This window comes from Molossus molossus, unplaced genomic scaffold, assembly GCF_014108415.1.
Source record: "Molossus molossus isolate mMolMol1 unplaced genomic scaffold, mMolMol1.p scaffold_m16_p_3, whole genome shotgun sequence".
In the NCBI taxonomy this organism is placed as follows: Eukaryota; Metazoa; Chordata; class Mammalia; order Chiroptera; family Molossidae; genus Molossus; species Molossus molossus.
The window spans coordinates 38,308,930-38,334,796 of NW_023425366.1; the positions used below are offsets into that span (position 1 = coordinate 38,308,930).

Below are 25,867 nucleotides of genomic sequence, written 5' to 3' on the forward strand. Positions count from 1 at the left end.
TTCCAGTGGTCACCCAGCTTTATTCGCCATTTAGCACCCAGCCACCCAGTCAAGTATGATTTGAACTTACTCTTTCTCCACTACACGACTGATGGCCAACTCTCATCATAAGAAACTAGGGAGATAATTCAAGGAATAAAGTCATCTAGCTCAGCACTGCCCTCCAGATCTGTGACACTGACATATACTCAGATATTAGATGTGTCCACCTGCCCTCTCATCTACTTGTCCATCCATCTGACCAACATCTCCTGATGCTCCTGTGTGTCAGGCTTTCAGGCACTGAGGATGCAGCCGTGAGCCTGGCTGGCTCTATGCAGCCCCTCACTCAGGGAACAGGTGTTCCCATGGAGAGGGCAGACAGTCAACAAGCAAATAGAGCAGACAGCATGTTAGGGGCCCAGAAAGCATGGAGGGACACAAGTGGGGGAGGGGAGGAGGGAGTTGAGAGATCAGCAGATGGGACAAAGAGGTGATATTGGAGCAAAGACCTTACAGAGCCAAGGGAACCTGAGAACAGAGGTCCCCAGAAGGGGGGAGCATCTGGCAGAGGGAGGCTTCAAGATTAGGGAGGGACCTGAGTCTTGAGAGTTCCTCTGAGCTGGAGGATCTAATAGGAGGGCCAGACCAGGCCAATGAAGGGGGAGCCAGAGGTAAGAGCAGTGGCTGGTTCCGTTTGTATTTCACAAGTAGAGCAGACAGGTTTTCTGAGATGGAAACAGCAGGAGCTGAAGGAGAACTCTGGTATGCCTGCTAGGTTTGGGGCTGAGAGGAAGATAGGGCTGCCCCTGCTGAGGCTGCAGGGTGGGTTTAGGGAGGAAATATAAGGTGCATTTGCATTTTGCAGTCAGATGTCCAGATGAGCCCAACTACAGACGCAGTGCAGACCGCAGAGGCTTGAGGGCACAGCCCCATCTCCCCCCAACCACCATATCAATCCGAAGCCCACCCTGCAGTAAAATGGGCATTTCAGTTCTGATGCTAGAGGTCTAAGCAGTGCCCTTGGGCTCTGAGGTTGGGGGAGGGAGGAGAGGGTCCCGCATAGAAGGAACAGCAGCCATGGGGGGGGGGGGCGACTTGGATTCTGCATCACCCGAGGTTGATGAGGAGTACTCCCTGTTTTCTGACAAGTCATTGAATCCTGTAATGTGGAAGAAAGCACGAAGCTGGCGGCCTGGCCACCTCTGGGTCCAGCGGCCTCTAGTGAGGTCTGCATAGCCCCAGGTTCTGCGTTTGTGGAGAAGGAGTGGCTTGGGGCCAGTGTGCCCACGGGCGGCCTCAGGCAACTCAGAAGCTGAGTGAACGCCACTGAAGGGCGCCCACAGCACCAAGTGCCCACCACCCGGCAGCTGAGCCCATAAGGACCCACAGTCCCCCGTGCTGCGCTCCTTCCCAAGGGAGACGGTCCTCGAAGGACCAGCGACCGCTCGGACCTCCCGGCCTGCGCCCTGTAGCCCAGGGCTCCAGGAGAGGGCGGGAGTGGGTAGCGCGCAGAGCCAAGAATGTGCGGGTCAGTGAGGGAGGGGGACAAAGGGGAGCGTGTGCGCAGAGGTGGGAAGGTGAGGTCAAGGGGCCGGTCAGGCCTGGGGTGGGCGTGCCGAGAACGCGCGAGGGTGTTTGCGCTCGCGAGTGCGCAGCGGGGGCAGGAAGGCCCCGCCCCGGGGAGGGAGGGGGCCGCCGGATTAAAGGCCACCCCGGCGGGCGGGGACCAGGACAGGAGCCCGCACCCAGAGCGCTCTCGGCTCTGCGCCGCCCAACACGCGCGTCTCGCCGGCCGGCGCGTACAGTGGCCCCAGCGCAGCGCGTCCTCAGAGCGCAGCTGGACTCGCGCGACATGAGCTTCGGGACAGGGCAGTGAGCGGCGCTGACGATGTCGCGGCGCAGGGCCGTGGGGCCCGGTTGGGGGCTTCTGCTAGCGCTGCTGCTGGCACTGGGAGAGCTGCCCCAGGCGCGAGACATCGAACTTCAGCCTGTCGTCGAGCAGGAGCCTGGCGGCGACGAGCACGACACAAGCCAGGGTTTTCAGGTGGTCACCTTCAAATGGCACCACGTCCAGGACCCGTACATCATTGCCCTCTGGATCCTTGTGGCCAGCGTGGCCAAGATCGGTAAGAGACACTGGGCTCAAAGGGTCTGGGGGTTCTGATCCCGCAGCAACTCTCCCTCCACCGACCCTGCCTGAGCTCCAGGGGACAGAACTAAGCGTCTGCCTTTCTCTGGGTCTGTGCGGGGCCCACGGTCTTTCCTGTGGAAGGGGCGCGTCCAGCCCCGTGGTCGGTCTGAGAGCACCGCACCCAGCCCCGGGGAGTCAGCCCTTGGGTCAGACAGGGCGAGGCTCAGGGGCCGCGAGCCCGGCCGGGCCCGGAGCGGCCGTGCTGGTCCCTGAGAGTCACCGGATCTGGCCAGAGGGCTGCAGTTTGGGAAGCCCGCGCGCTCCGGGCTCCCTGGTCCCACGTTTGGGCTCCAGCATGCCCATCCAGGCCTGCGGTACCGCGCCGCTCCACTCTGGCGCACCTGCGCTGGGTTTTCTGTCTGGTTTGTGGGGCTTTTTAATGCCCTGAGAGAGGGAATGTCCTTGCTGTCAAGCACTGAAGTGATACATTGTTCCCAGAGTAGAAGGGAAACGGTGCCACTTAAAATTAAACCCAGTAAAATCCTATTTATAGGAGCGATTTTCCCACTGAGAGTGTTTCTCTTTCTAAAATCCCTCCTTGTTGGATTTCTCTTCTCTTAACTTGCTCCAGTGAACCCGCAAAGTGGGATTGCCACGACTCTGAGGGAGGTGATGGAAAGGTCAGTTTCTCTAATAGCTAATGAGGACTAAATTTCTAAGTGTTGGTCAACACCAGGGAGGGTCTTATTTGAAGTGGTGGAAGTGTAATGGCATTTGTAGCTAAGTAGGGGGAGCCTGAGAGAGGGCCCACTGAAAGCAAGGTCTGAGGACATCCCCCAGCCCCCCAAGAACTGTAGGTGGCTAGGACAGATCACGGATAGCTTTGTAATGGGGAGGGGTAAGACAAAAAGAAGAGGGGCGGGGGGGGGGCACTGACATCCTCCGCTTGACGTGAAGGACAGGTTTGGGGCAAGACCTTAGAGGGCTTTGGACGTGGAATTGGGGGTACCTGGCAGAAGCTGGTTGCAGCTTGTTTTCCCTTCACTTCCTGCTTCACCAGCGGCCTCCGTTGAAGTCCCTCTTTTATGCTTTCTTTTTCTTAGACGCTCTCTGGATCCCTCTGCCTCCTCCCTTCTTTTTTCTGGTACCTGTGTAGCCCCTTGGCCCTACCTGCCTGATCACCTTGCTCACTTTGTCCCCCACAGGGCTTTCCAGTGGGGGTTGTGATGTCAGGAGTGAACTGTGAGCACCAAGAGGGGTCTCATGTGCTGTGTCTCTGCCAGATGCCTCTGCCATGGGGAGATCACTGACAGGCCACGTCCACTGTGACATTTACTGGGCAGGTCCAGCCTCAACCTGTGGCTCTGGGTGCCCCCCGTGCTGATGTTCACACTACTTACCTAAATACGGACCTGTTTCTGGGATAGAGTTGGGGGGTTGTCTTTCCTCTGCCACCTTCTCTCCTCTATGAAATCACCATGAGGATGATGACGTGTAGGGTAGGCCCAAGACACTCTAGGAGGTGCAGCACCTCTGTTGTGTCATCAAACATGCATTTTCTGTCTAGCCCGGTGTCTATACAGGTGTAGAGCCTGGCGTATGAGAGTCCAGTGACAGCATCAGGCACCAGCTGCTCAGCCTTGGGTGGGTGTGGGGGCACTGACCCAAGTATTTGCCTGGTCCAGATTTTGTTACTGACCCAGGAAGAGCCATGGCCCGCATGTCCCTGAGCACTCTAACTGTCCCCAGAGGGCCTTCTCCAGGGTGGGGCCACCCACTCCAGCAGCTCCAGCTCTGTCTCATGGACAGGGCAGAGTGTGTTTTCCTGCGGGCGCTCACCCTGTATAAAAGGCTCACCTTAACACACCACACCCTGTATGCTGTCATCCTGGGAGACTGGAGGTGGGGGCTCCTGGGACAATATGAAGAGAATCCCAGGGAGAAGACCCGTGGGGCTGCCCAGGCATCCCCTGGAGTATCCTCTTGCTCTGGGTCAGGCCTTGCCCTGTCCCTGCCCATACAGTTCTTCTGTGTTTGGGGCCTCCCACTGTGATGGCATTGGGGCCTTGCCTGTGAGTAGGCAGCACTGAGACACCCAGTCTCCCCATCTTAAGAAGTAAGCTGGGACTCTACCCATACCCAGCCCTCTCCCAGCCGTGCTCCCTCCCTGTGCCCCTCCCCTCCGTAATCCTGTCCTCTGGAATCCTCTGCACTGACCCTGCCCAGGTCCCCAAGACCCTCTTCATGGCTCAGCATGGGCCTCACAGGACCCCACCTCTTTTTCTTGCCCTCTGGAGTCCCCCACCCCTTACTGTCTTGTCCTGTCCCCATTGTCTGTTACTTCTTCATCCACGTTGGGGCCCTGCCCTGGGCCTGGGCCTGAGGCCTCGCCCCAGTCCACTTTCCCTGCACTACCCCACACACAGCACCTCCAGGTACTGGCTTGGTGCCCGGGCCCCCATCTCCAGCTCAGGGTTCCCTGAAAGTGCAGCTGGTCACCAGAGATTCTCACACAGACATCTCACACCTCGGATAGAACCCCACACACCCACTTCTCAGCCTCCAGGCTCAAAACCAAAGCTTAGCAAATAAGTTGGACCCACCGCTCATACTTAGCCCCACAAACCAGGAGTCACCTTGAGCCAGTCACCTCATCTCAGTGGTCCCTACTCATTCCAGACCAGACCTGACTGTGCTCTGTGCACTCCAAGGCTCTGGTCCCACCCTCCACAATCCACAGTGCTCTGCAGTGAAAATCAGAGCTCTGGCCTGGTTTCTGCTGGACTAAGCCAGGCATTTCCTACTGCCCCGCCCTCCTCCCTGCTCAGCTCTCTGCATTTGGGTCCCCCTGCCCCCAGCCTGAGAACTCTGGACTTACACTTAGGTCCTGACTCAGGGACCAGGCCCCCTCAGATATCTCCCTCTCTAGGAAGCCAACCCTAGTGCCCCATCACTCAAACTCCTAAAGACCACTCACGCACACACCTTTACCTGACTGGGCCTGGAGGCCGCGTGGCCGTGGGTCCAGCCTGTGCACAGATGAGGGACGCGTTTGGATCACAGTACACTTCCTCCTGCCCCACAGTCCAGGGTTCACGCTTGTTAAGCTACTTGGCCCCTTTCATCATTTAAAATGGTCAGGGATCATCCAGACTATTTGAGTCTCAAGTTACAGGAACAGAAGAACTGGATTGATAATGATTTTCAAACATTTGTTGAGTGTCTCACACGTGGTTCTAAGTTCTTAGCCACATATGCACCTTGTATTGGCGAGGTCAGATTTTTCCAGCCATTTGTGACTTTGTTGGGGAAACAAGGTACAGGAGACCCAGAGACACAGGCAACAAATTCATGCCCATGTTTCAAGGCAGCTTCTCTGCTCAGCAGCAGGGGTCAGAGAGCTGTGGAGAACAACAGGGTCACAGCGCTGTCTCGGTGGCCCAGGACTGGATTCTGACACTTTGCAAGATGTGGCTGCTGTGCCCACAGATGCCCGAGACCCCGTGTCTGCAAGCTTCCCACATGTATACATTTGGGCCGTTATTGCATCTTTAGGAAATTCAGGGGAGAAGGCGGGTCACTGAGGCCAGAGCCATCCACAGCTCAGGGCCAGGTGGAGAATGAGGTTGAGGACCCTTATGCAGTAGGATGGTGTCTGCCCTTGGTGGGGGGCTTCCTCTTTACCAGCCTGGAGCCCTGGACATGTGCTTCTCTGGGGGGTCCTGAGTCTGCAGCCACCCACACCAGGGTCACTTTGGACCTTGGACCAGGCCAGGCTTTCTCTCCCTGGTAGTGTTCTCAGTCCTGAGGCCTCCCCTGGCTCTGTGACTTCTGTCTAGACCCATTGCCTAATGGTGGATTTCTCTGAGGTACAGCTATTGGGCACTGGTTGTCTGCCCTGAACTAGGCTCTGGGGGAAGCCCTGGGGTGGTGTTTACCTCCTGAGGTTAATTTCACGTTCTCTGGTTATAGACCAGAAGCCCCTGGTGCTGCACTCGACCCTTGTTCCAGTCTTTCCTGTGGGCTCCTCGGTACCCTCTACCGTGCTCTCCTCCCTGCACCCACCGAATGTTCCTTGCTCCCCTGGAGGGAACACATGAGAGAATCTGGAGGACAAGGATGGCTTAGAAGTGCAGAGCGACCAGCGAGAGTTCCCAGTGGACCCTTTCCTCCCAAGAATAGGCAAAGTCAGTGGGCCCTAGTGGACCCCAGTCCTGACAGGACAGATGGAGTCGGTAGGCTTGCAGTGAAGACCCATTATCCAAGTCCTGGAACCAAGGACTCGCCCAGGAGTCTCTATGGGAGGGAGGGTTCCATGCTGAAGGTGTAAAGTCTCCTTTTTCAGGAACTGCCCATGGAAGAATTAGCCCTCAGCTATAAAACAATCCATGGACATTTGGAGCTAAGGTATTTTGCTGGAACAATCTCAGGAAGAGGGCAAAGGTCAGGAAGTGCAATAGCACCCAGTCCTGCCTGCTCCATAGACGGGACTCCCCAGGGCGGCTTCCACCTGGGCCAGCTTCCCATAAGAGTCCAGGAGAGAATCATTACCTATTCCCAGGACTCCAGGCTTTCTTCGGAGTCTGGGCCCCGGTCATCGTTGGCTCGCACAGGCTCTGTGAATGCTGGAGTTTGATGAAACTGATCTCTGAGCTCTCTGATCTGGCCTTTAATCGCCTCACATTTTATTTCTTCAAACATGTCAGCCCCACCCCCACCCCCAGCTCTGCCCCAGTAGGACGGAGGTGGGTTTCCCTGCCACTTGTGCCAGGCCCTTCTCCATGTGCTCCCCAGGAGCGAGGGAGTGTTTAAAGTTGGGGTTTCCAGTCACACATCTTCTTCCCAGCGTCTCCCCACTCCCTTTCTGTAGCGAGTTTTACCAGGAGCTGTGCTCCCAAAGGGGTTGAGGGTGCTCAGTGACTGATGAAGGAGGCCAGCCAGCGTCAGGGCCGGCCAAGGTTAGGACTGGCCAAGGTCAGGGCCAGCTCTCCCCAGCTCTTCCACCTGCCCTGCCCTGGCAGGAGCTCTGTTTCGTTCAGAGAAGGCGTCTCTCTGGCTCTGTCCCTGCTGCGGTGCTGGAACAGGCCTGCTCCCAGGAGCACGGTGCCCACAGCTCGGAGCATGACAGCTCTCTGATCTTGGGTCTCAGACACCAAGCCTTGGGGTGCTGAGTATTGGGGTGCTAGATCTCAAATACCAGGTGTTAGGGTACCTGGCTTCAGGGATCATGTCTTGGGGTACCAGGTGTTTGGGGGGTCTAAGCAGAGCCCACTCCCCACACCTCAGCACTGGAGCCCAGAGTAGGTGGTTTCCTGCCTGAGCCGTGCTGGGCACAGTGGAGTCCCTGTCACCTGCGCCTAGTAAGCTTCAAGGTGGTTGAGTGTTTTCCTATGAGGATCTAAGCTGTCTGAGTTTTGCTCACCTGGGGCAGGTCTCTGCCCCAACCCGTACCTGTACCTTGTTCACATCCTGCCCCCACCCTTTGACCTCCAGCCCTTCTTCTGACCTGACCTCATGTACTTATTTGCAGTCCTTCTCCATTTCTTCAAAACTGTGTCTTCTGTCTCCTCCCGTCTCTGTTCAGGGCTGGGAGAGAGCCGCGAGAGTGAGTGCAGGGCCTGCAGTGCCCCTCTCCACCCAGCCCTGCCTGCAGACCCCATCAGACCAGGGGCTGGTGAGCTCAGGGGGCATGTGGGCTGGGGGTGGGCGAGTTCGGGACAGCCTCTTATTCACCCCTCTGTGGCCCTGCTATGCAGTGATTTTTCTTGGCTTCACATGAAGCCCAGACTAGACACCCACACCTCTCCACACCCTACACACACACACACACACACACCCCAACTCAGGCAGGTCTCCAGGCTGCTGAGCCCCACCTACCCAGCATCTCTCTTGCCTCATCTCTTTTGAGCTCGGAACCCTCCAGTCCCCCAATCTCAGCTCCTGAGTATGCCTCCACAGCCAGCTCACCGCTGCAAAGGCAGGGTCTGTGCCTTTCTGTTCTGCTGTGTCCCCAAAGCCCGGAGCCCTGCCCCTGAAGATCAAGCAGAATGAATGAGTGAAAGAATGAATGTGCTGATGAATGTCAGCTTCTAGCCTGTCTGTAAGCTTCCTGCAAACCGTACAGTTGCTGGGTTTGGGAAGCGGGTCCCTAAGCTCCTGGGCTGCATTTCTCCCCCAAATTGCCACCCAGACTCTGGTGAGCTGAGTGGCACACCCTATGACAACACCCTCCAGGCAGGCAGGCCATTGACAAGCGACATGAGCACTAGCTCAGAGCATGGGCGTGCTGGGTTTCAGATTAGGGAGCACCATCACCCACATAGAGCTAGCCTGGGTGGGCCAGGTTCCCAGGAGACAGCACGCTCACCCATGTGATCTAAAGTGCCCTCCTCCACAAGCTGAAATCTACTGCCCTGTTTGCCACCGTTCAACTTTTTGGAACAAGACAGAATGAATCTGGCCTGGCTGGTTTAGCTCAGCGGTTGGAGCATTGGCCCATGGACCAAAGAGTCGAGGGTTCAATTCCGGTCAAGAGCACGTACCTCGGTTGTGGTTCGTCCCCAGCCCTGGTCAAGGTTGTGCAGGAGGCAGCCAGTTGATGTTTCTCTCTCTCTCTTCCTCTCTTCCTCTCTCTCCCTCCGTCCCACTCTATCTGAACAAAAATGGAAAAGTATCCTTGGGTAAGGATTCAAAAAGAAAAAAAGGCAGAATGAATCTGCCAGGTCCTGACATGCTGGCCTCTGGAGACACAGATACCTGCATAGGTCCTGGCTCATGCACCTTCCTGGTACAGAGCCTGGAACTTGGGTCTCAGGCAGGTCAATACCCTCAGCACCATAATGACTTTTTTTGGGCTTGAAAGGTTTGATTCATCAATGCAGTCCAAAAGACTGATTTTTTTTAGCAGCCACAGTTCTGGGCACTAGATGAGCTCTGACCAGTGTAATATTCATTTAACAAATGTTAGTGCTGCCACATGACTGGCACTGCTGTAGGCCAGGAGGCCGCTTTGAACCAAACAGACCCAGCTTCGGAGGGGAGCGTTTGTGTAGGGACAGACAGATGCAATCGTGCCGTGGGATAATGGCATTAAGTGAAATAGTGAACAATGATGGGAGGAGTGAGCCCTTAGGTGAGAGGGAAAGCATTTTTAGTGGTGAGACAGCCAGTGCAAAGGCCCTGTGGTGGGCATGTGAGGAGCAGCTGGGAGAGCCACCAAGGAGGGGGGAGGTGAGGTCAGAGAGGCCAGGGAAGTGGAGCCATGCGGGCTTCTGAACTGAAGCAAACTTGACCCCACTGGGAGGAACAAGACACCAGGGAGGGACGAGGGCTGCCCAGACCCATCACCCCTGACGCTGAGCTGCCCCAGGGTGACTTGTGATATGGCAAAACCCCTCTGATTTCATAAGATTCTTCCCAATAACATGTTCAGAATAAACAAGTCAGAAAACTGGCGCATATGTGCACTAGGGTCTGATTCGAGATGCAGGCTCTTCCCTCCGCAGCTGCTGACAGCCTTGGTGAGACATGGCCTCTGAGAGTGAAGGGCCCACCAGGCTGTTCTGGCCAACTCTGTGCCTGCAGCATCCCAGGAGGGCACAGGCCTGGGAGGTACGGAGGGTGCGTGGTGCCCAGTTCTATCGGACCTGAACCATGTGCTGAGGTGTCACCCTCACAGGATGACCACGGACAGCATCAGAGCTGTGGGTCCCGGTGGCAAAGACCTGGGTAGCACCTGAGCAGGGTGAGTGCTGATGTGGCCATTCTTCAGGTGAGGCAAGGTGCCTCGGCTGGGCCCGGGGTCCTTCTTTAGAGGTGGCTATGTCTCAAAGCTACATCTATAACCCAGGTGTTCACTGAAGTCTCGAAAGAGGTGAGAGCTTCATGGTTTACTGGGTGAGGGGTCAGAGTCCAGGTAGAGGGGTCAGAAGGAGGCTACATGGAGGCTTCCCATTTGGCGGGTAGTCAAGATGGGCCTCAGAGAAAGAGAGGGGACTTGGGCTGGGTGAGAGAGGCTGAGGGGAGAATGTTCAAGCAGAAGCACCAGCCCAGGGGGCTCCAGTGGGTGGGGGCCAGAGCCATTTGGGCTGCAGTGGTGGGTGGTTAGGTCCTGAGGATGGAGATCGGGGATTGGAAGAGGTTGAACCAAGTTGTCTCCCAGGCACCCTAACCCCCTCCCCCCTTAGAATGCTCTGCTTCAGGCACAGACATGACCCCTGCAGACAGACAAGTGTCAGCCCCAGGAAGGTGTCCTGTGAACCATCCCCAACCTCCAGCCTCTGGGGGCAGAGGTAGATCAGCTCTTTTCAGGGCCAAACCAGTGCTGGGGGAGGGGGGAAGCAGGGCTGCTGGGGGAGAGTCGGACTCTGTTTCTTCCCTTCCGCGAATTTACCACATGCCGAGCTGTCATGCCAAAGTCCAACCGGGTTTGAGTTCTCAGCTGGAAGAGGGTTTCTTGCAAAGGCAGGATAGGAAAGCAGGAAATGCATTTCTAACAGCTTTTGGAAAAATGCAAAGGGTGGAAACCACCAGATCATGGGAGCTCTGTTTCTCCTTGGATTCAGCTAGCCCTAGTTTTGGGGTACGATAAGCATAGTGCTGCAGCCCCCCCCTTTGTGCTTTCCCTGAGAACTTGGCCCCCATGTGCTAGGCACTCGGCACAGTTCCCCCTCACCCCCACTGCTTGCTAGCTGGACATGGATGTGAATAGGGCAGGGCCACCAGGGATGCCCACGTCTGTGCATTTCCATGTGCATGTCCATGTGTGCACATGTATGTGTGTGCACTGGTTCCCGTGGGGTTGAGGGCTTCAGCCTGTGGCACTAAGATCTATTCCCCATGTGGCCACGGATGCTGGGCCTGGGTTTGAATACCGGCTCTGTCATTGCCCCAGGCTCCTCAATTACCTCGGTGGCACCAACACTCTCTATGAGGGGTCAGTAAGGAGTAGATGAAATTCGGGCCAGGACAGATGGTGGCAGGTGCTTAGGAAATATCCAGTTAACTATCAAGTTATTGTCACTCTCATACACATCTGATGGTGTGTTGGCATGAAGGCTGTTGAACCCTGGACCCGGAGTCACCAGGGAGGCTCCCTGGACCCACCCCAATGGGAAAAGCTGGGCTCCCAGGGGAATGGGCTAGGGAGGAGCCTGAAGCCACCCCTTGGCTGTACCCATTGGCAACTTGGCCCAGTGAAAGTGTGTTGGGGTCACAGAGGCCTTTCCAGTTTGAGAGGTCAACAGGCACCCCTAGGGCAAGGCCCAGAGCAGAAAGGTGTCTAAACACCAGTACACCAGAAGAGACTCAGTCTCCTGCTACTTCCCAAAGCCAACTCATAGGCCAGACTCCCTGAAGACAGATGTCATCCCTGTGCGGTGACAGCAGTAACTCAATTACTGAGCAGAATGTGCTACAAAAGTGTACATTATAAAACAAAACCACACCCCCCACGTGTGGAATTGCTGCCCACTTCCATGTCCTGCTCCTTCAGCCAAGAATCTCGATGAGGGACCAGCTGCCTACGTCGCCTGGGGCAGCAGCTGAGCAGCCTGGTGAGCCCTGCGGTGCTCATCCTGTTTGGTTCCCTGGGGGTGGCCTCAGCCATCTCAAATTAGAGCTTCTAGGATGAGGCTGTGGCCAGGACCCCAGCTCATGGATCTCCTGGAGGGAAGGAGGGAAGAGGCTGGTCACGGTCCCCGAGCAGATACCACCCCACCTGCAACTTCATGGAATTTGAGGACTCTACAGAGCCTCCCACACCCTGGCCCCTGCCTGGTCAGTTGCTGCCTCTGAGAGGACACTGAGGACAAGCTGCTGTCCCTCTGAGCCTCGACCTCCACAGCAGGGACATGGCCAGCAGCGACATCTCTCTCAGGTGTGGCTGTGAGGGTGGACTCAAGCAGGTGAATGAGGGCATGGAAAGTAAAAGGTGCCTGGTGGACTTTCTGTGAACATTGTAATTACCCTGCATAGTGCCCCGCACATAATAAGAGATCAACAAACAATAGTTGAATAAAAACGAAAATGCCAAGACAGTTACACAGTGGCTGCAGACACCTATATCTGAGCCACGGAGCTGTGGATCTCACAGCACCCAGTGAGGGCAGGGGCCAGTGTCCTTTGATGATGGTAAGAGGGGTACACACAGTCCCACCCCCACTCACCTGTAACCTGCAGCCTCTTGGTCCTCACTTATCCTTGAGTCAGGAATAATTTTGCGGTCCCATCCTGGTGGGTATTGGCTTCCACCCACTGAGTCCCCAGCCACAGGGTTACTTTATGGAGCTGGCCGGGCTTGTGAGGAGTGGACCACCCTGTGACAGTATCGGCCCCATGCAGGTGTACCTCCCACCACAACCACTAAATTACCTTTTCTTCTTCTGCTGTATAACAGTGCTGGGGTTGGATGGTGATCTCCAGTACAATGTGGCTAAGATTTGGCGGGGGTCATCATAACCGCCATTTAAAAATGCAATTAGTTGTCCGGCCAGAGTGGCTCAGTGGTTGAGCATTGACCCATGCACCAAGAGGTCACCCATTTCATTCCCAGTCAGGGCACGTGCCCAGGTTGTGGGCCCGATCCCCAGTGGGGGGCATGCAACAGGCAGCCAGTCGATGTTCTCTCTCATGGATGTTTCTATCTCTTTCTCACTCTCCCTTCTCTCTCTAAAAATCAATAAAGCAAAAAATATTTTTTAATAAAAAATATAGTTAGTGAACAGAGCAAGGGTCAGGGGTTAGGGTCAGGTGTAGGTTGGGGCCTCTGGACATTGTCACCATATGCAGGTGTTATCAAGTCTAAGCACAGCACCATCCCCCCCCCCCCCAACTAAAGCTTAATTTTCTGGAGATAAACTGGAAAAGGAAGGCAGTGTTAAGTTTCTGAGAAGACCCTGGGGTTGTCAAAAATCCTTTATTGATTAACTCAATAATACTGAGAACATTAGGATGGCCCAGACGCCCTCGGCCTAGGCTGGCATGAGCCTTGCCCCACACCCTGCATTTCGGGGCCTTGGGGCCTGAGAGGAGCATGTCCTGGCCTAGCACCCCCTCTGACTTCTGGTGTGTCCCTCACAGGAGACACTGGCAGGTGCAGGATGGGCACACATGGTCAGCCCCCCAGGGTCAGGATGGGCTGTTTTCTCCAGACCAGAGGAGCCACTCCAACCTCCTGACCACCAGCTCAAGGTCAGGAATCCCCCACCCCCAGCCAGGTGCTCTAGGCCCCTCTCCCCAGCCCTCTGGCATTCTCCAGCTGGTGCAGGGGGAGGAAAACAAGGGGATTTGTCTTTGCACTCATCCTCCCTTGAGACCCCCTCCAGGCTGCCCATGTGAGGGGCACCTCCAGTGGGCTTTCCATTTATGTTCCTGGTTTTCTCATGATCTGAAAATGTGTCTGTGTCAGTGAACTGAATGGGAATCTACTGCCTTGGCTAACACAGAACCGAGTAGAATTTCTCAGGTAGACCTGATGTGGCACAGTTGTGTTTGCTCCCAGGAGGGGAGCAGGAAGGATGCTGCTGCCCTAGAAGCTCTGTCCTTGGTGCGGGCCTGGCCCTGACCCACATCTCTGGTGGCCACCAGCAGGGCGGAGTTGCTGAGGGTAGGCAGCCCTTGAGTTGATGCGTCCATCCTACCAGCCCAGCAGCCTGCAAGAACCTGAGGGGCTGTGTTTAGCTCTTTTCCCCTTAAATCATGTTACCGGGCCTCAGTGCCCGACTGTAGGGAGTTAAACAAGACACTCTCCCCAGGAAGAAGGTTTTCCTGCTTCATACTATACCCCTCAGGGTTGCACCCCATGCCTCCATCAAGGGGACAGGGGAGGGTCTGTGCTCTCTGGGCAGTCTGGCCCTGAACTCACCCCCTGCCATGAGAGCCACTCAGGTAGCCCATGGCTGGGCCCAGGAAGGACGCCTGTGCACACCATGGTGAAGGCGTGTGCATGCCATGTTGAGGGCATGTGGGATCGAAAAGGAAAACGAAAACTAAAGAAAATAAATAATAGCTTTTCCCTTTTGCTTTCATCGGGCTTGGGGAAGAATCACTCAATGCACCTTCCTTGCAGGAATCTGATGTTCATCTTTACAACAGCCTGGAAAAGTCTAAACTATCATTATAACAATAAGAAAACCAGGTTTAAAAGAGATAAAATACTAATAACTTGTAGCAAGTGGCAAGACAGGTCTCTCCTACAGAAAGCTGTCCAATGTGCAGGAATGTGACTCTGACACACACACACACACACACACACACACACACACACACACACACTGTAGTTGTGGCTCCATGAGCTGGGGGCAGGGGCAGCTCCTAGCCAGGCCATTCAGCAGGGCCTGCAGCCCTTGGCCCTTGACTCTGCTGCCTTTGGGGCACACCGTGGGATGTGGGGTACAAAAGTTGTGCCCATGAGAGTGTCTTTGCTCTGTGTTTGCCTTCAGGAGCTTTTGCCTGCATTTGCCTCAGTTGAGATTTCTAGAGACTCTGCACCCCTGCAGGACCTCCGGGCTGGTGGTGTCTCTTGGTCCTCCCCCCTTGGGGAGCCCTTTGCCCTCTCACTGTGCTGCACCGGTACCAACAATCACCGTGCCATCGCTTCCTGCTGCTCTGTGCCCTGTGAGAAAGTCCTGGCCTCTGCAGGTGGTGCTCGGAGCACCCTATAGTGGTACTGTGGGGACACGGTGGCCGTGTGAGCAGGCACAGCCTTGTTTATGATGCCATAGGACGTCGCCCACACTTTGTGCCTGAAGGAAGATGTCCTCGGGGAAGTGGCCTTGCTGAGATTTTTTTACATGAAACTAAAAGCTAATGAGATCCAAACTCACTCCCCTTCAGAGCATTTGCCAAATTCTTTTTTTTTCTTTTAATCCTCACCTTAGGACATCTTTTTGTTTTTTGTTCAGATAGAGTGGAAGGGAGAGAGAGGAAGAGACAGAGAAAGAAACATCGACGTGAAAGGGACACATTGAGTGGTTGCCACCCACATGACCCAACCAGGGCCGGGGACAAACTGCAACCGAGGTACGTGCCCTTAGCGGGAACCAAACCCGGGTCTCTCCAGACCACAGGCCAACACTCCAACTGCTGAGCCAAACCGGCCAGGGCTGTTTGCCAAATTCTTGTAGCCTTTTCGAGGTCCCTCTCGTTCCCCAGCCCCACACCAAAGTGAAGTGTCTGCAACTTCGCCTCAGTGGACTTTAAAATGAATTTGATGGTTAGAGACCATCTCCAGATCTCCAGTCAACATGACCCCAATTGAGGGTGAGATTTTTCTCCTCTTACAATGGTTTCCCATGATATAATGAATCTTTTATGCTCTTGAAACCGAAAGCCTTGATGAAAAACGCCCCTTGCACTTGCCCAGCCAAGCAGGCCTTCGGCTTCCATGAGGGGGGCCGGCGCACGTGCTCTTCCCTGGCCCTTTCTCAGTCTTGTGCAGGGACAGGGAACTCGTGTGGTGCTGGCCCAGATCTGAGCTACTCTGGTGGGACACCCTCACTTCTACCAGATTCTCTGCTTTTTATCTATTTTTTCCTCACCTGAGGATATTTTTCTATTTATCATTAACTAGAGTGAGAGGGCGGGAGAGAGAGAGACAGAGAGAAACATCAATGTGATAGAGCCACATCGACTGGTTGCCTCCTGTGTGACCTGACCAGGGCCAGGTCAAACTGCAACTGAGGTACGTGCCCTTGACTGGAATCGAACCAGTGACTCATTGGTTGGCGGGCCAATGCTCTAAATGCTGAGCCAAACCCGTCAAATCTGTCTTCTCTGCTTTTTTTTTTTTTTATCCTCACCCAAGGACATTTTTGCATTTATCTTCACATAGAGCAGGAGGGAGAGAGGGAGGAAGAGAGAGAGAGAAACATTGACATGAGAGAGACACATTGACTGGTTGCCATCCACACGACCCCAACCAGGGCAGGGGACAAACTGCAACTGAGGTACATGCCCTTAGTGGAAACCGAACCTGGGTCTCTCCGGTCCGCGGGCTGATGCTCTAACCGCTGAGCAAACCAGCCAGGGCGTGTCTTCTCTGCTTTTGCCAGGGCGCCTGCCACCCTGGGGCTCAATGAGTCATTTGTTGAACAAAGTCTCATTGACCCGATCACGGGATACCTATCGAAGTTGTGCCCCATGTGTCATTCAGTCGTCAGCTTGATTGGTGTGTGGGCTCTGCCTTGGCTGATCCAGCCCCCACCGCCACCCAGCTCACCCCCAACACCAAGTGCCGCTTTTAGAACCTATCACCCCCTCCACCCAAATTTAACTGCCCTGGACCTTCAGCTTATCTCACAACTATTCCAGCTTCACTTATAGATAGATCAATAGAAATCATTCCAATCTGAAGAACTTCTATAATCTGTAAATTTGTATATTTCACTAAACTGAGGGCATTTGGCCATTATTTCTTCAGATTTCTTTTCTACCCCATCCTTTCTCTCCTCCCCTTCTGGGACACCAGTTTCTCATAGATAGACCTTCACTATTGTCCCACAGGCCGCGGAGGCTCTTCATTTTGTAATCTTCCTTCTTTTTGTTCTTCAGATTGGATAATTTTTATTGATTGACCTCCAAGTACACCATCTCTTCTGTCATCTCTGCTGTTAAATAAGCCTACTCGTTGGATTTTTCATTTAGATATTGAGTTCTTTAATTCTAGAACTTCTATTTGGTTCTTTTAGATATCTTCTGTTTCAGGGTTTAGTTGACTACAACTACGGGTGGTTGGTCACCTGTTTTTGTAAATACAGTTATATTAGAACACAGTTGTGCCCATTTGTTTGTGGGTGTTATGGCTGTTTTTGTGCTAAATAGTGGAGTTGAGGAGTTGCGAAAAAGGCTGTATAGTGCACAAGCCTAAGTGATTTACCATCTGGTGTTTTTTTGCCTTTTATTTCACCCATGCCCCACTCCTCTACCTTTTGGTAACCATCACCTTATTCTCTATACCAATAGTTCTGTTTCTGTTTTGTTTATTCATTGTTGTTTTTTTAAGAGTCTGCATATAAATGAAACCATATGACATTGGTCTTTCTCTGTCTCATTATTTCATTTAGCACAATACCCTCTAGGTTCACTCAGATTGTTGCAAATGGCAAGAAGATTTCACTTTGTGTACAGCTGATGAACATTTCGTTGTATATGTATATACCACATCTTCTTTATTTACTTATCTATTGATGGACATGTAGGTTGCTTCTATATCTTGGCTATTACTAGTAAAGTTGCAATGAACATAGGGGTGCATATATCTTTTCGAATTAGTATTTCTGTTTTCTTTGGATAAATACCCAGAAGTGGGATTGCTGGGTCAGATGGAAGCCCTATTTTTAATTTTTTTGAGGAGCCTACATACTATTTTCCATAGTGGCTGCACCAATTTACAATCCCACCAATAGTGCCTGAGGGTTCCCTCTTCTTCATATCCTTGATATCACTTGTTTGTTGATATATTGATAGCCATTCTGACAGATGTGAAGTTATTTCACTGTGGTTTTGATTTGCATTTCCCTGATGATTAGTGACTTTGAGTATCTTTTCATATGTCTATTGGTTATCTCTATGTCTTTGGAGAAATGTCTATTCAGGTTCTCTGCCCATTTTCTAATCAGATTTGTGTGTGTGTGTGTGTTGTGTTGTGTTAAGTTGTATGAGTTCTTTATATATTTTGGATAGCAACCCTTTATTGGATATATCATTGGCGAATATCTTCTCCCATTCAGCAGGTTGTCTTTTTATTTTGTTGATGGGTTCCTTCACTGTGCAGAACTCTTTAGTGTGATTAAGTCCCATGTTTAATTTTTTCTTTTGTTTCCCTTGCCTGAGGAGACATATTCAAGAAAATATATATTGCCAAGAGAGATGTCAAAGAGTTTACTGCCTTTGTTTTCTTCTAGGAGTTTTATGATTTTAGGTCTTGCATTTAAATATTTAATCCATTTGAGTTTATTTTTGTGTATGATAAAGAACATGGTTCAATTTCATTTTTTTTGCATGTATTTATCTAGTTTTCCTAACACCACTTATTGAAGAAACTGTCTTTACTTCATTGTATATCCTTGCCTACTTTGTCATAGATTAATTGATCATATAAGTGAGGATTTATTTCTGGGCTCTTTATTCTGTTCCATTGATTTACATATCTGTTTTTATGCCAGTACCACATTGCTTTACTTATTGTAGGCTTGTAATATAGTTTGAAATCTGGGAGCTTGATACCTCCCACTTTGTTCTTTTTCAATGTTTCTTTGACTATGCAGGGTCTTTTGTGATTTCGTATAAATTTTAGGATTACTTGTTCTAGTTCTGAGAGAATGCCATTATGTGTGTGTGTGTGTGTGTGTGTGTGTGTGTGTGCACGCGCATGTGTATTTTTAAATCCTCACCTGAGGATATGTTTATTAATTTTTTTTTTTTTTGAGAGAGAAAGAGAAACATTGATGTGAGAGAAACATGGATTGATTGCTTCCCTTATGCGCTCCAACCAGGGATCGAACCCAAAACCTACGTATGAGCCCTGACTGGGAATCAAACCCACAACCGTTTTGGTGTATAGGACGATGCTCCAACCAACTGAGACATCTAGTCTGGGCACCATTGGTATTTTAACAGAGATTGCATTGAATCTGTATATGCTTTAGGTAGTTAGGACATTTTAACAATATAAATCCTATCTATCAATGAGCAAGGTCTTCCATTAATTTGCATCCCTTCAATTTTTTTCTTCAATGTCTTATAATTTTCAGAGTATAGGTCTTTCACCTATTCAGTTAAATTTATTCCTAGGTAGTCATGCTTTTTGATGCAATTATAAATGGGATTGTTTTCTTGATTTCTCCTTTTGATTCTTTATTATGATACATAGAAATGCAACAAACAGATTTCTATATTTTTATTTTTTATTCTGCAATTTTAATGAATTCATCCATTTGTGCTAATAGTTCTTGGTGGAGTCTTTAGGGTTTTCTATATATATCATGTAATTTGCAAATAATGAGAGTTTTACTTCTTCCTTTCCAATTTGGATGCCTATTACTTCTTTTTCTTGTTTGATTGCTCTGGCTAGGACTTCTAGTACTGTATTGAATTTAAGTGGTGAGAGTGGGTATCCTTGTCGTGTTCCTGAACTAAGAGGAAAACTTTCAGCTTTTCACCATTGAGTATGTTATTAGCTGTGGATTTGTCATATGACCTTTATTATGTTGAAAAGTATTTCTTCTGTATTCAGTTTGTTGAGAGTTTTTATCATAATTTGAATTCTGTCAAATGTCTGCAATTATTGGGATGATAATGTGATTTTTATCATTCACTTTGTTAATGAAGTGTATCATGTTGATTGATTTACTGAATCATCTTTGCATCCCTGGGATAAATTCTGCTTGGTCTTGGTGTATGATTGTTTTAATGTATTATTGAATCAGTTTGCTGATATTTTCTTGAGGACTTTTGTCTCTGTGTTCATCAAGGATATTGGCCTGTTCTTTTCTTTTTTTGTAATTGTCTTTACCTGGTTTTGGTGTCAGGGTAATTCTGTCTTCACAAAATGACTTTGGAAGAATTCCTCTCTCTTTGATGTTTTTGAAATAGTTTAAGAAGGATAGGTATTAAGTCTTCTTTAATTTTGAGTAGAATTCATCTGTGAAGCTGTCTGGTCCTGGACTTTTATTTGTTGGGAGTTTTTATTTTTTATTACTGCTTCAACATTATTACTAGTAATCAGTCTTTTTAGATGTTTAGTTCTTTTTGGTTCAGTTCTTTATCTTCTATAAGTTATTCATTTCTTCTAGATTGTCAGATTTGTTGGCATATAATGGTAATATTCTTTAATTATCTTTTGCATTTCTGTGGTGTCAGTTGTCATTTCTCTTTCACCTATGATTTTATTTATTTGGGCTCTCTCTCTCTCTTTTATTCTTGATGATTTTGGCTATGGGTTTGTCAATTTTGTTTATCTTTTCAAAGAACCAGCTCTTAGTTTCATTGATCTTTTCTTTTTTTAAAAGAAAATTTCCATTTCATTTATTTCTGCTCTGATTTTAATTATTTCCTTCCTTCTAATTACTTTGGGCTTTGTTTGTTCTTCTTTTTCTAGTTCCTTCAGGTGTAATGTTAGATTAAAAAAAAAAAAATTGTCCTGCTTCTTTTTTGTTGTTGTTTTTTGTTAATCCTCACCTGAGGATATTTTTCTCATTGAGTTTTACTCTTTTTTTTGTTGTTGTTGTTAATCCTCACCTGAGGATATTTTTTATTTATCATCAGATAGAATAGGAGGGAGAGAGAGAAACATTGACGTGAGAGAGACATCGATTGGTTGCCTGCCGCATGACCTGACCAGGGCCTAGGATGAACTGCAACTGAGGTACGTGCCCTTGACCGAGGTATGTGCCCTTGACAGGAATCAAACCTGCGACTCATCAGCCCACTGAACCAAACTGGCCAAGGCTTCCCATTGATTTGTAGATAGAGTAGAAGGGAGGGAAGAAGGGACACACACACACACACACACACACACACACACACACACCCCACACACATACCCAGCCAGTGTGGCTTAGTGGTTGAGCGTCAACCCATGCACCAAGAGGTCGCCGGTTTGATTCCAGGACAGGGCACATGCCCAGGTTGTGGGCCAAATCCCCAGTGGGGGGCATTTAGGAGGTGGCCAATTGATGTTCTCTCTCATCGATGTTTCTCTCTCTCTCTCTCCCTCAAATCAATAAAGAAAAAAAAAGTTAAAAAAAGAGAGAGGCACACACACACATTGAGGTGAGAGACACATCAGTTGGTTGCCTCTAACATGACCCTGACTGGGGCCAGGGATTGGACCTGCAACACAGGTATGAGCACTTGACTGGGAATTGAACCAGCCACCCTTTAGTGTGTGATCTAACTCTAACCACTGAGCCAAACCATCCAGGGCTGTCCTGCGTCTTGAGGTAGACCTGTACAGCATTAACTTCCTTCTTGGAACTACTTACACTGCATTTCATAAAATTTGGAAATAGGTGTTTTCATTTTCATTTGTCTGAAAGTAGCTTCAATTTCTCTTTTGCTTTCTTTTTTGATCCACTGATTGTTAGTAGCATGTTGTTTGGCCTTCTTGTATTTGTTTTTTTCTTGTTTTCTTCCTGTAGTTAATTTCCAGTTTCATGCGATTGTGATAAAAAAAAAAAAAAAGATGCTTGATATGATTTCAGTCTTCTTGAATTCATCGAGGCTCATTTGTGGCCTAATATATGATCTGTCCTGGAGAATATTCCATGTGCACTTAAAAAATGTATATTCTGCAGTTTTTGAATGAAATGGTTTATAAATGTCTTTTAAGTTAATGTAGTGTAATATGACATTTTAAGGCCATTATTTTCTTATTAATTTTCTGTCTGGATGATCTGTCCATTGATGTGAGTGGGTTATTAAAATCCCCTACTATTTTTTTATTACTGTGAATTTCTCCCTTTATGTCTATTAGTATTTGCGTTATATATTTATTTATTTATTTATTTATTTTTTTTTTTTTTTTTTTTTTTTATTTTTTTTTATCCTCACCTGAGGATATTTTTCCATTTTTTGTACAGATAGAGTGGGAGGGAGAGAGAGAGAGAGAAACATCGATGTGAAGGGACACATCGAGTGGCTGCCACCCACATGACCAACCAGGGCCAGGGACAAACTGCAACCGAAGTACGCGCCCTTAGCGGGAACCGAACCCGGGTCTCTCCGGACCACAGGCCGACGCTCTAACCGCTGAGCCAAACTGGCCAGGGCTGCGTTATATATTTAGATGCTTCTCTGTTGAGTGCATAGATATCTATGATTGTTATTTCCTCTACTTGGATTGACCCCTTTATAATTAGGTAATGTCCTTCTTTGTCATTTTTTTACATTTTTGTTTTAAAGTCTATTTTGTCCAATATGAGTATTGCTGCTCCAGCTTTCTTTTTGCTTCTATTTGCATGCTATATCTTTTTCCATCCCTTTATTTCAGTGTGTGTGACTTTCCATTCGAAGTGAGTATCTTATAGGCAGCTTGTAGATGGGTCATGATTTTATTTATTTATTTATTTATTTATTTATTTATTTATTTATTATTTTTTATCCTCACTTGAGGACATTTTTGCATTTATCTTCAGATAGAGTGGATGGGAGAGAGGGAGGAAGAGAGAGAGTGAAAAAAATCAATGTAAAAGAGACATCGAGTGGTTGCCACCCATACGACCCCAACCGGGGCCGGAGACAAACTGCAACCAAGGTACGTGCCCTTAGCGGGAACCAAACCCGGTCTCTCTGGTCCGTGGGCCGGCACTCTAACCACTGAGCCAAACCAGCCAGGGCTGGGTCATGATTTTAAATTCATTCAGCCTGTCTATTTCTTTTACTTGGAGCACTTAATCCATCTACATGTAAAGTAATTGTTAAGTAATGTACTTATTGCCATTTTGTTCATTGTTTTGGGCTGTTTTTGTAGTTCTTCTCTGTTCTTTTCCTCTTCTCTTCATCTCTTCCCCATGATCTGCTGGTTTTCTTTAGTGTTTTGTTTGGGTTTCTTTCTTTTTATTCTTTCTAGGTTATTTCTGTGGTTACCATGAGGTTTATGTATATCATCCTATATCTACAGCAGTATATTTTAAGCTGATAGGCATTTAGTTTTGATATATTCTGGCAGGCAGGCCCGGTGCATGTGGTAGTAACCTACTACGTTTTTACTTCCCCATCTATGCTTTATGTTTTTGACATCATATTTTAGATCTTTTGTTTTGTGAATCTCCTAACTACTTATTATAGTTTGAGTTGATTTTGGTACCTTTGTCTTTGGACCTTTATAATAGGTATTTTAATGTCTGATTCACTGTATTTATTAAATATTTGGCTTTACCTGTGAGAATTTTTTCCTTCTCATATATTCTTATTTCTGATTATGGCCTTTCCTTTTCTGCTTAAATTATACCCTTTACCATTTCTTGTAAAGCTGGTTTAGTGGTAAGGAACTCCTTTAGTTTTTGTTTGTCCGGGAAACTCTTTATCTCTCCTTCAGTTCTGAATGATAACCTTGCTGGGTAAATTATTCTAGGTTGTAGGTTCCTTTCATGTCATTCCCTTCAGAGAAATCAGCTGATAGCGTCATGTGGTTTCCTTTGCATATAACTAATTGTTTTTATCTTGCTGCCTTCAAAATGATCTCTTTAACTTTTGCCATTTTTATTACACTATATCTTGGTGTGGGACTGCTGTGCGTTCTGGACCTGGGTTTCTGTTTCTTTCCCCGAGTTATGAAAGTTTTCAGCCATTTATTTCTTCAAACAAAGTTTCTGTTTCTTTCTTCTCCTGGGGTCCCTATAACGCAAATGTTTGTGCACTTGTTGGTATCCCAGAGGTCCCTTAAACTATCCTCATTTTTGAAAATTCTTTTTTCTTGTTGCTGTTCTGATTGGTTGAGTCCACTACTCTGTCTTCCAGATTGTTGATTTTTTTCTTCTGTTAGAGTATTTTTCACTTCAGTTATTGTATTCCTCATCTCTGCTTGGCTCTTCGTTATACTTTCTGACTCTTTGTTGAAGTGTTCCCTAAGTTCCTATATTCCGCTCTCAATTTTGGTGAGAATCCTTATGACCACTTCTTTAAATTCTTTATCTGGCAATTTACTTGTCTCCATTTGCTTAGGATTTTTTCCCTGGGGATTTTCCTTGTTCCTTCATTTGAGAGATATTTTTCTGTATTTTCATTTTGTTTGTTCAATTTCATTATGTTCAATTATATGGATTAGACAAAATAGCTCTCTTCCAGTCTTAAAAAAGTGGTCTTGTGTAGAGTGACCTGTGTAGGCTGTGTGCTGGGTGGTTTTGGCAGGCTGGTTGGAGCCTGACAGGTGCCTGCAGAGCCTGGGGCACTGGCCTGTGGGGCTGGGGCAGCTCTGGGCAGGGAGGCCAGGTGCATGTGGTAACACCTTGTGGTCCTGCTTACTCCCTTTAGTCAGAGCAGGCACGGGCTCTGAGCATGTGGCTGGGAATATGCTGCAGTGATCATGCAGGTAGGCTAACGGACCCAAGGAGAGCTCCCACCCACCTACCAAGGTGGAGAGGGCCAGAAACAACGGTGCTTGTTGTCACCTCTGACAGTGGAGAATTCCTGCAGCTCACAGAGAGCTTCCCCAGTTTCCAAGTCTTTTCTATTTGGTCTCTCTCGCTCTCATTTGTTGTTCAGAATCTGTTCATTCATCCCTCAGAAGGAATTTCCCTCTATATACATGTGTTTTCATTTCCATGTGCTTGTGGGAGGGGGTGAATTCAGTGTCCTCATATGCTGCCATCATCTTGAACCCCACTGTCTAGCCCTTTTAGGAAAAATTTGCCAATCCCTGTTCTATTACACTACTAAGGTTTACTATTTATAATTTAGTATATTTTTCTTAACATCCTTAAGCATAGTTGTAATAGGTGTTTGGAAATCCTTGTCTGATAATTCCAACATCTATGTCATCTTGAGTTCTCCATTGATTTATGGATCCCACTTTCCTGGTTCTTCAGATGTCTAGTGATTTGGGATTGTATTCAGGACATTGTTATCGATACATTGTAGATACCATTGTTCTATTAGGTTCTTCTGAAGAACGCTGAATTTTTTGTGGTAGTTGTTGCTGCATTGTTGTTTTACTAGGACTAGACTGAAATGCCGAATATGTCTCCCCTGTGGTGACAGCAGCTGAAATGTCTGTCCAGTTATTTTCGCTTCCGTTGGTGCTTGGGCCCGCCTCTCTTGTGTGTAATGCAAGGATCAGCCGGAGACCTGGAAAGAATTCATACACAGACTCTGGGGTTTGGCCTCTCCAGTCCTTCCTTTCCTGGGATTCCCCCCTCACTTATCAGCTCCTGTGCTTCCACTGATCTTTGTCCTCTGATTTTTCAATTCAGAAAGACTGCAGGTTGCTCTGCATGGTGCTCTGACTCCTGGGATCTGTTCTCTGGCAAAAAGCCATTTAAAAAAAGAAATAGGGAAATCACTCAGTGCGTGTTCCTTTCTCAAAGTTTACAATCCCCTCCAGTTTTGACTTTTTTTGGTCTCTCTTCAGTGTGTTCAGTAATTTTATATGTGGGTTTTCTTTTTCAGAGTTCACACTTGTTACTTGAGGGAGAGTTGGTACAGTAGGAGCTACTCCACCAATTTCCAGCCATAAAGATGTACAGGTGCCTCCACAGTCCAGAAATAGAACATTTCTGTGAAAACTTTCTTAAGCCAAAATGATATAAAGGAGAGAAGCAGTTACCATTCATTTATATGGAAAAATTTTTGAGTGTTCCCAGACTGAAAAACTACCCTACCAAATCATACCAACCAACACATAAGACCTAGAATGACACCGTAATAAAAGCGCCGCCACTCTCCCTGCTTGGGGTGCCACTGCCTCTCCAACGGCTGCTGCAAAACAAACGCCCAGTGCTTTTTACGCGTTTTGTCTTTTTCCATAACAACAAAAATCCGCTTTGAATTTCTTCCAGTTTGCAAAAGCAGGTTCTAAAGTAGGTCTTTCCTAAAAGTGGAGTGGCATAGCGCCAACTTTGGAAAAGCAGTAGAGACCTGTAATTGTTACTAATCTGCTCTCAAATCTTTAAGTTAAAATGTATAACCTCTCGTATGTGGAGCACTTTGGGAGCACACGGACACAGAGGAGGGCCGAGGAGAAGGCACTCGGCTGTGCAGGTGTGGCTGGTGCTCTGACTCCTGAGGGTCACACCAAGGCCACAGGCCATTCACTCA

General features: G+C 48.9%; 1 protein-coding gene across 1 annotated transcript in view; it reads left to right on the forward strand.

The window, feature by feature from the left end:
- Nucleotides 1-1,870: 1,870 nt before the first annotated feature.
- Nucleotides 1,871-25,867, forward strand: part of SLC9A3 (solute carrier family 9 member A3) — a 49,279-nt gene continuing 25,282 nt past the window's right edge. Inside the window, exon 1 of the mRNA XM_036280591.1 lies at nt 1,871-2,108. Within this exon, the coding sequence (XP_036136484.1) occupies nt 1,871-2,108 (238 nt within the window). The remainder of the gene's footprint in view (nt 2,109-25,867) is intronic.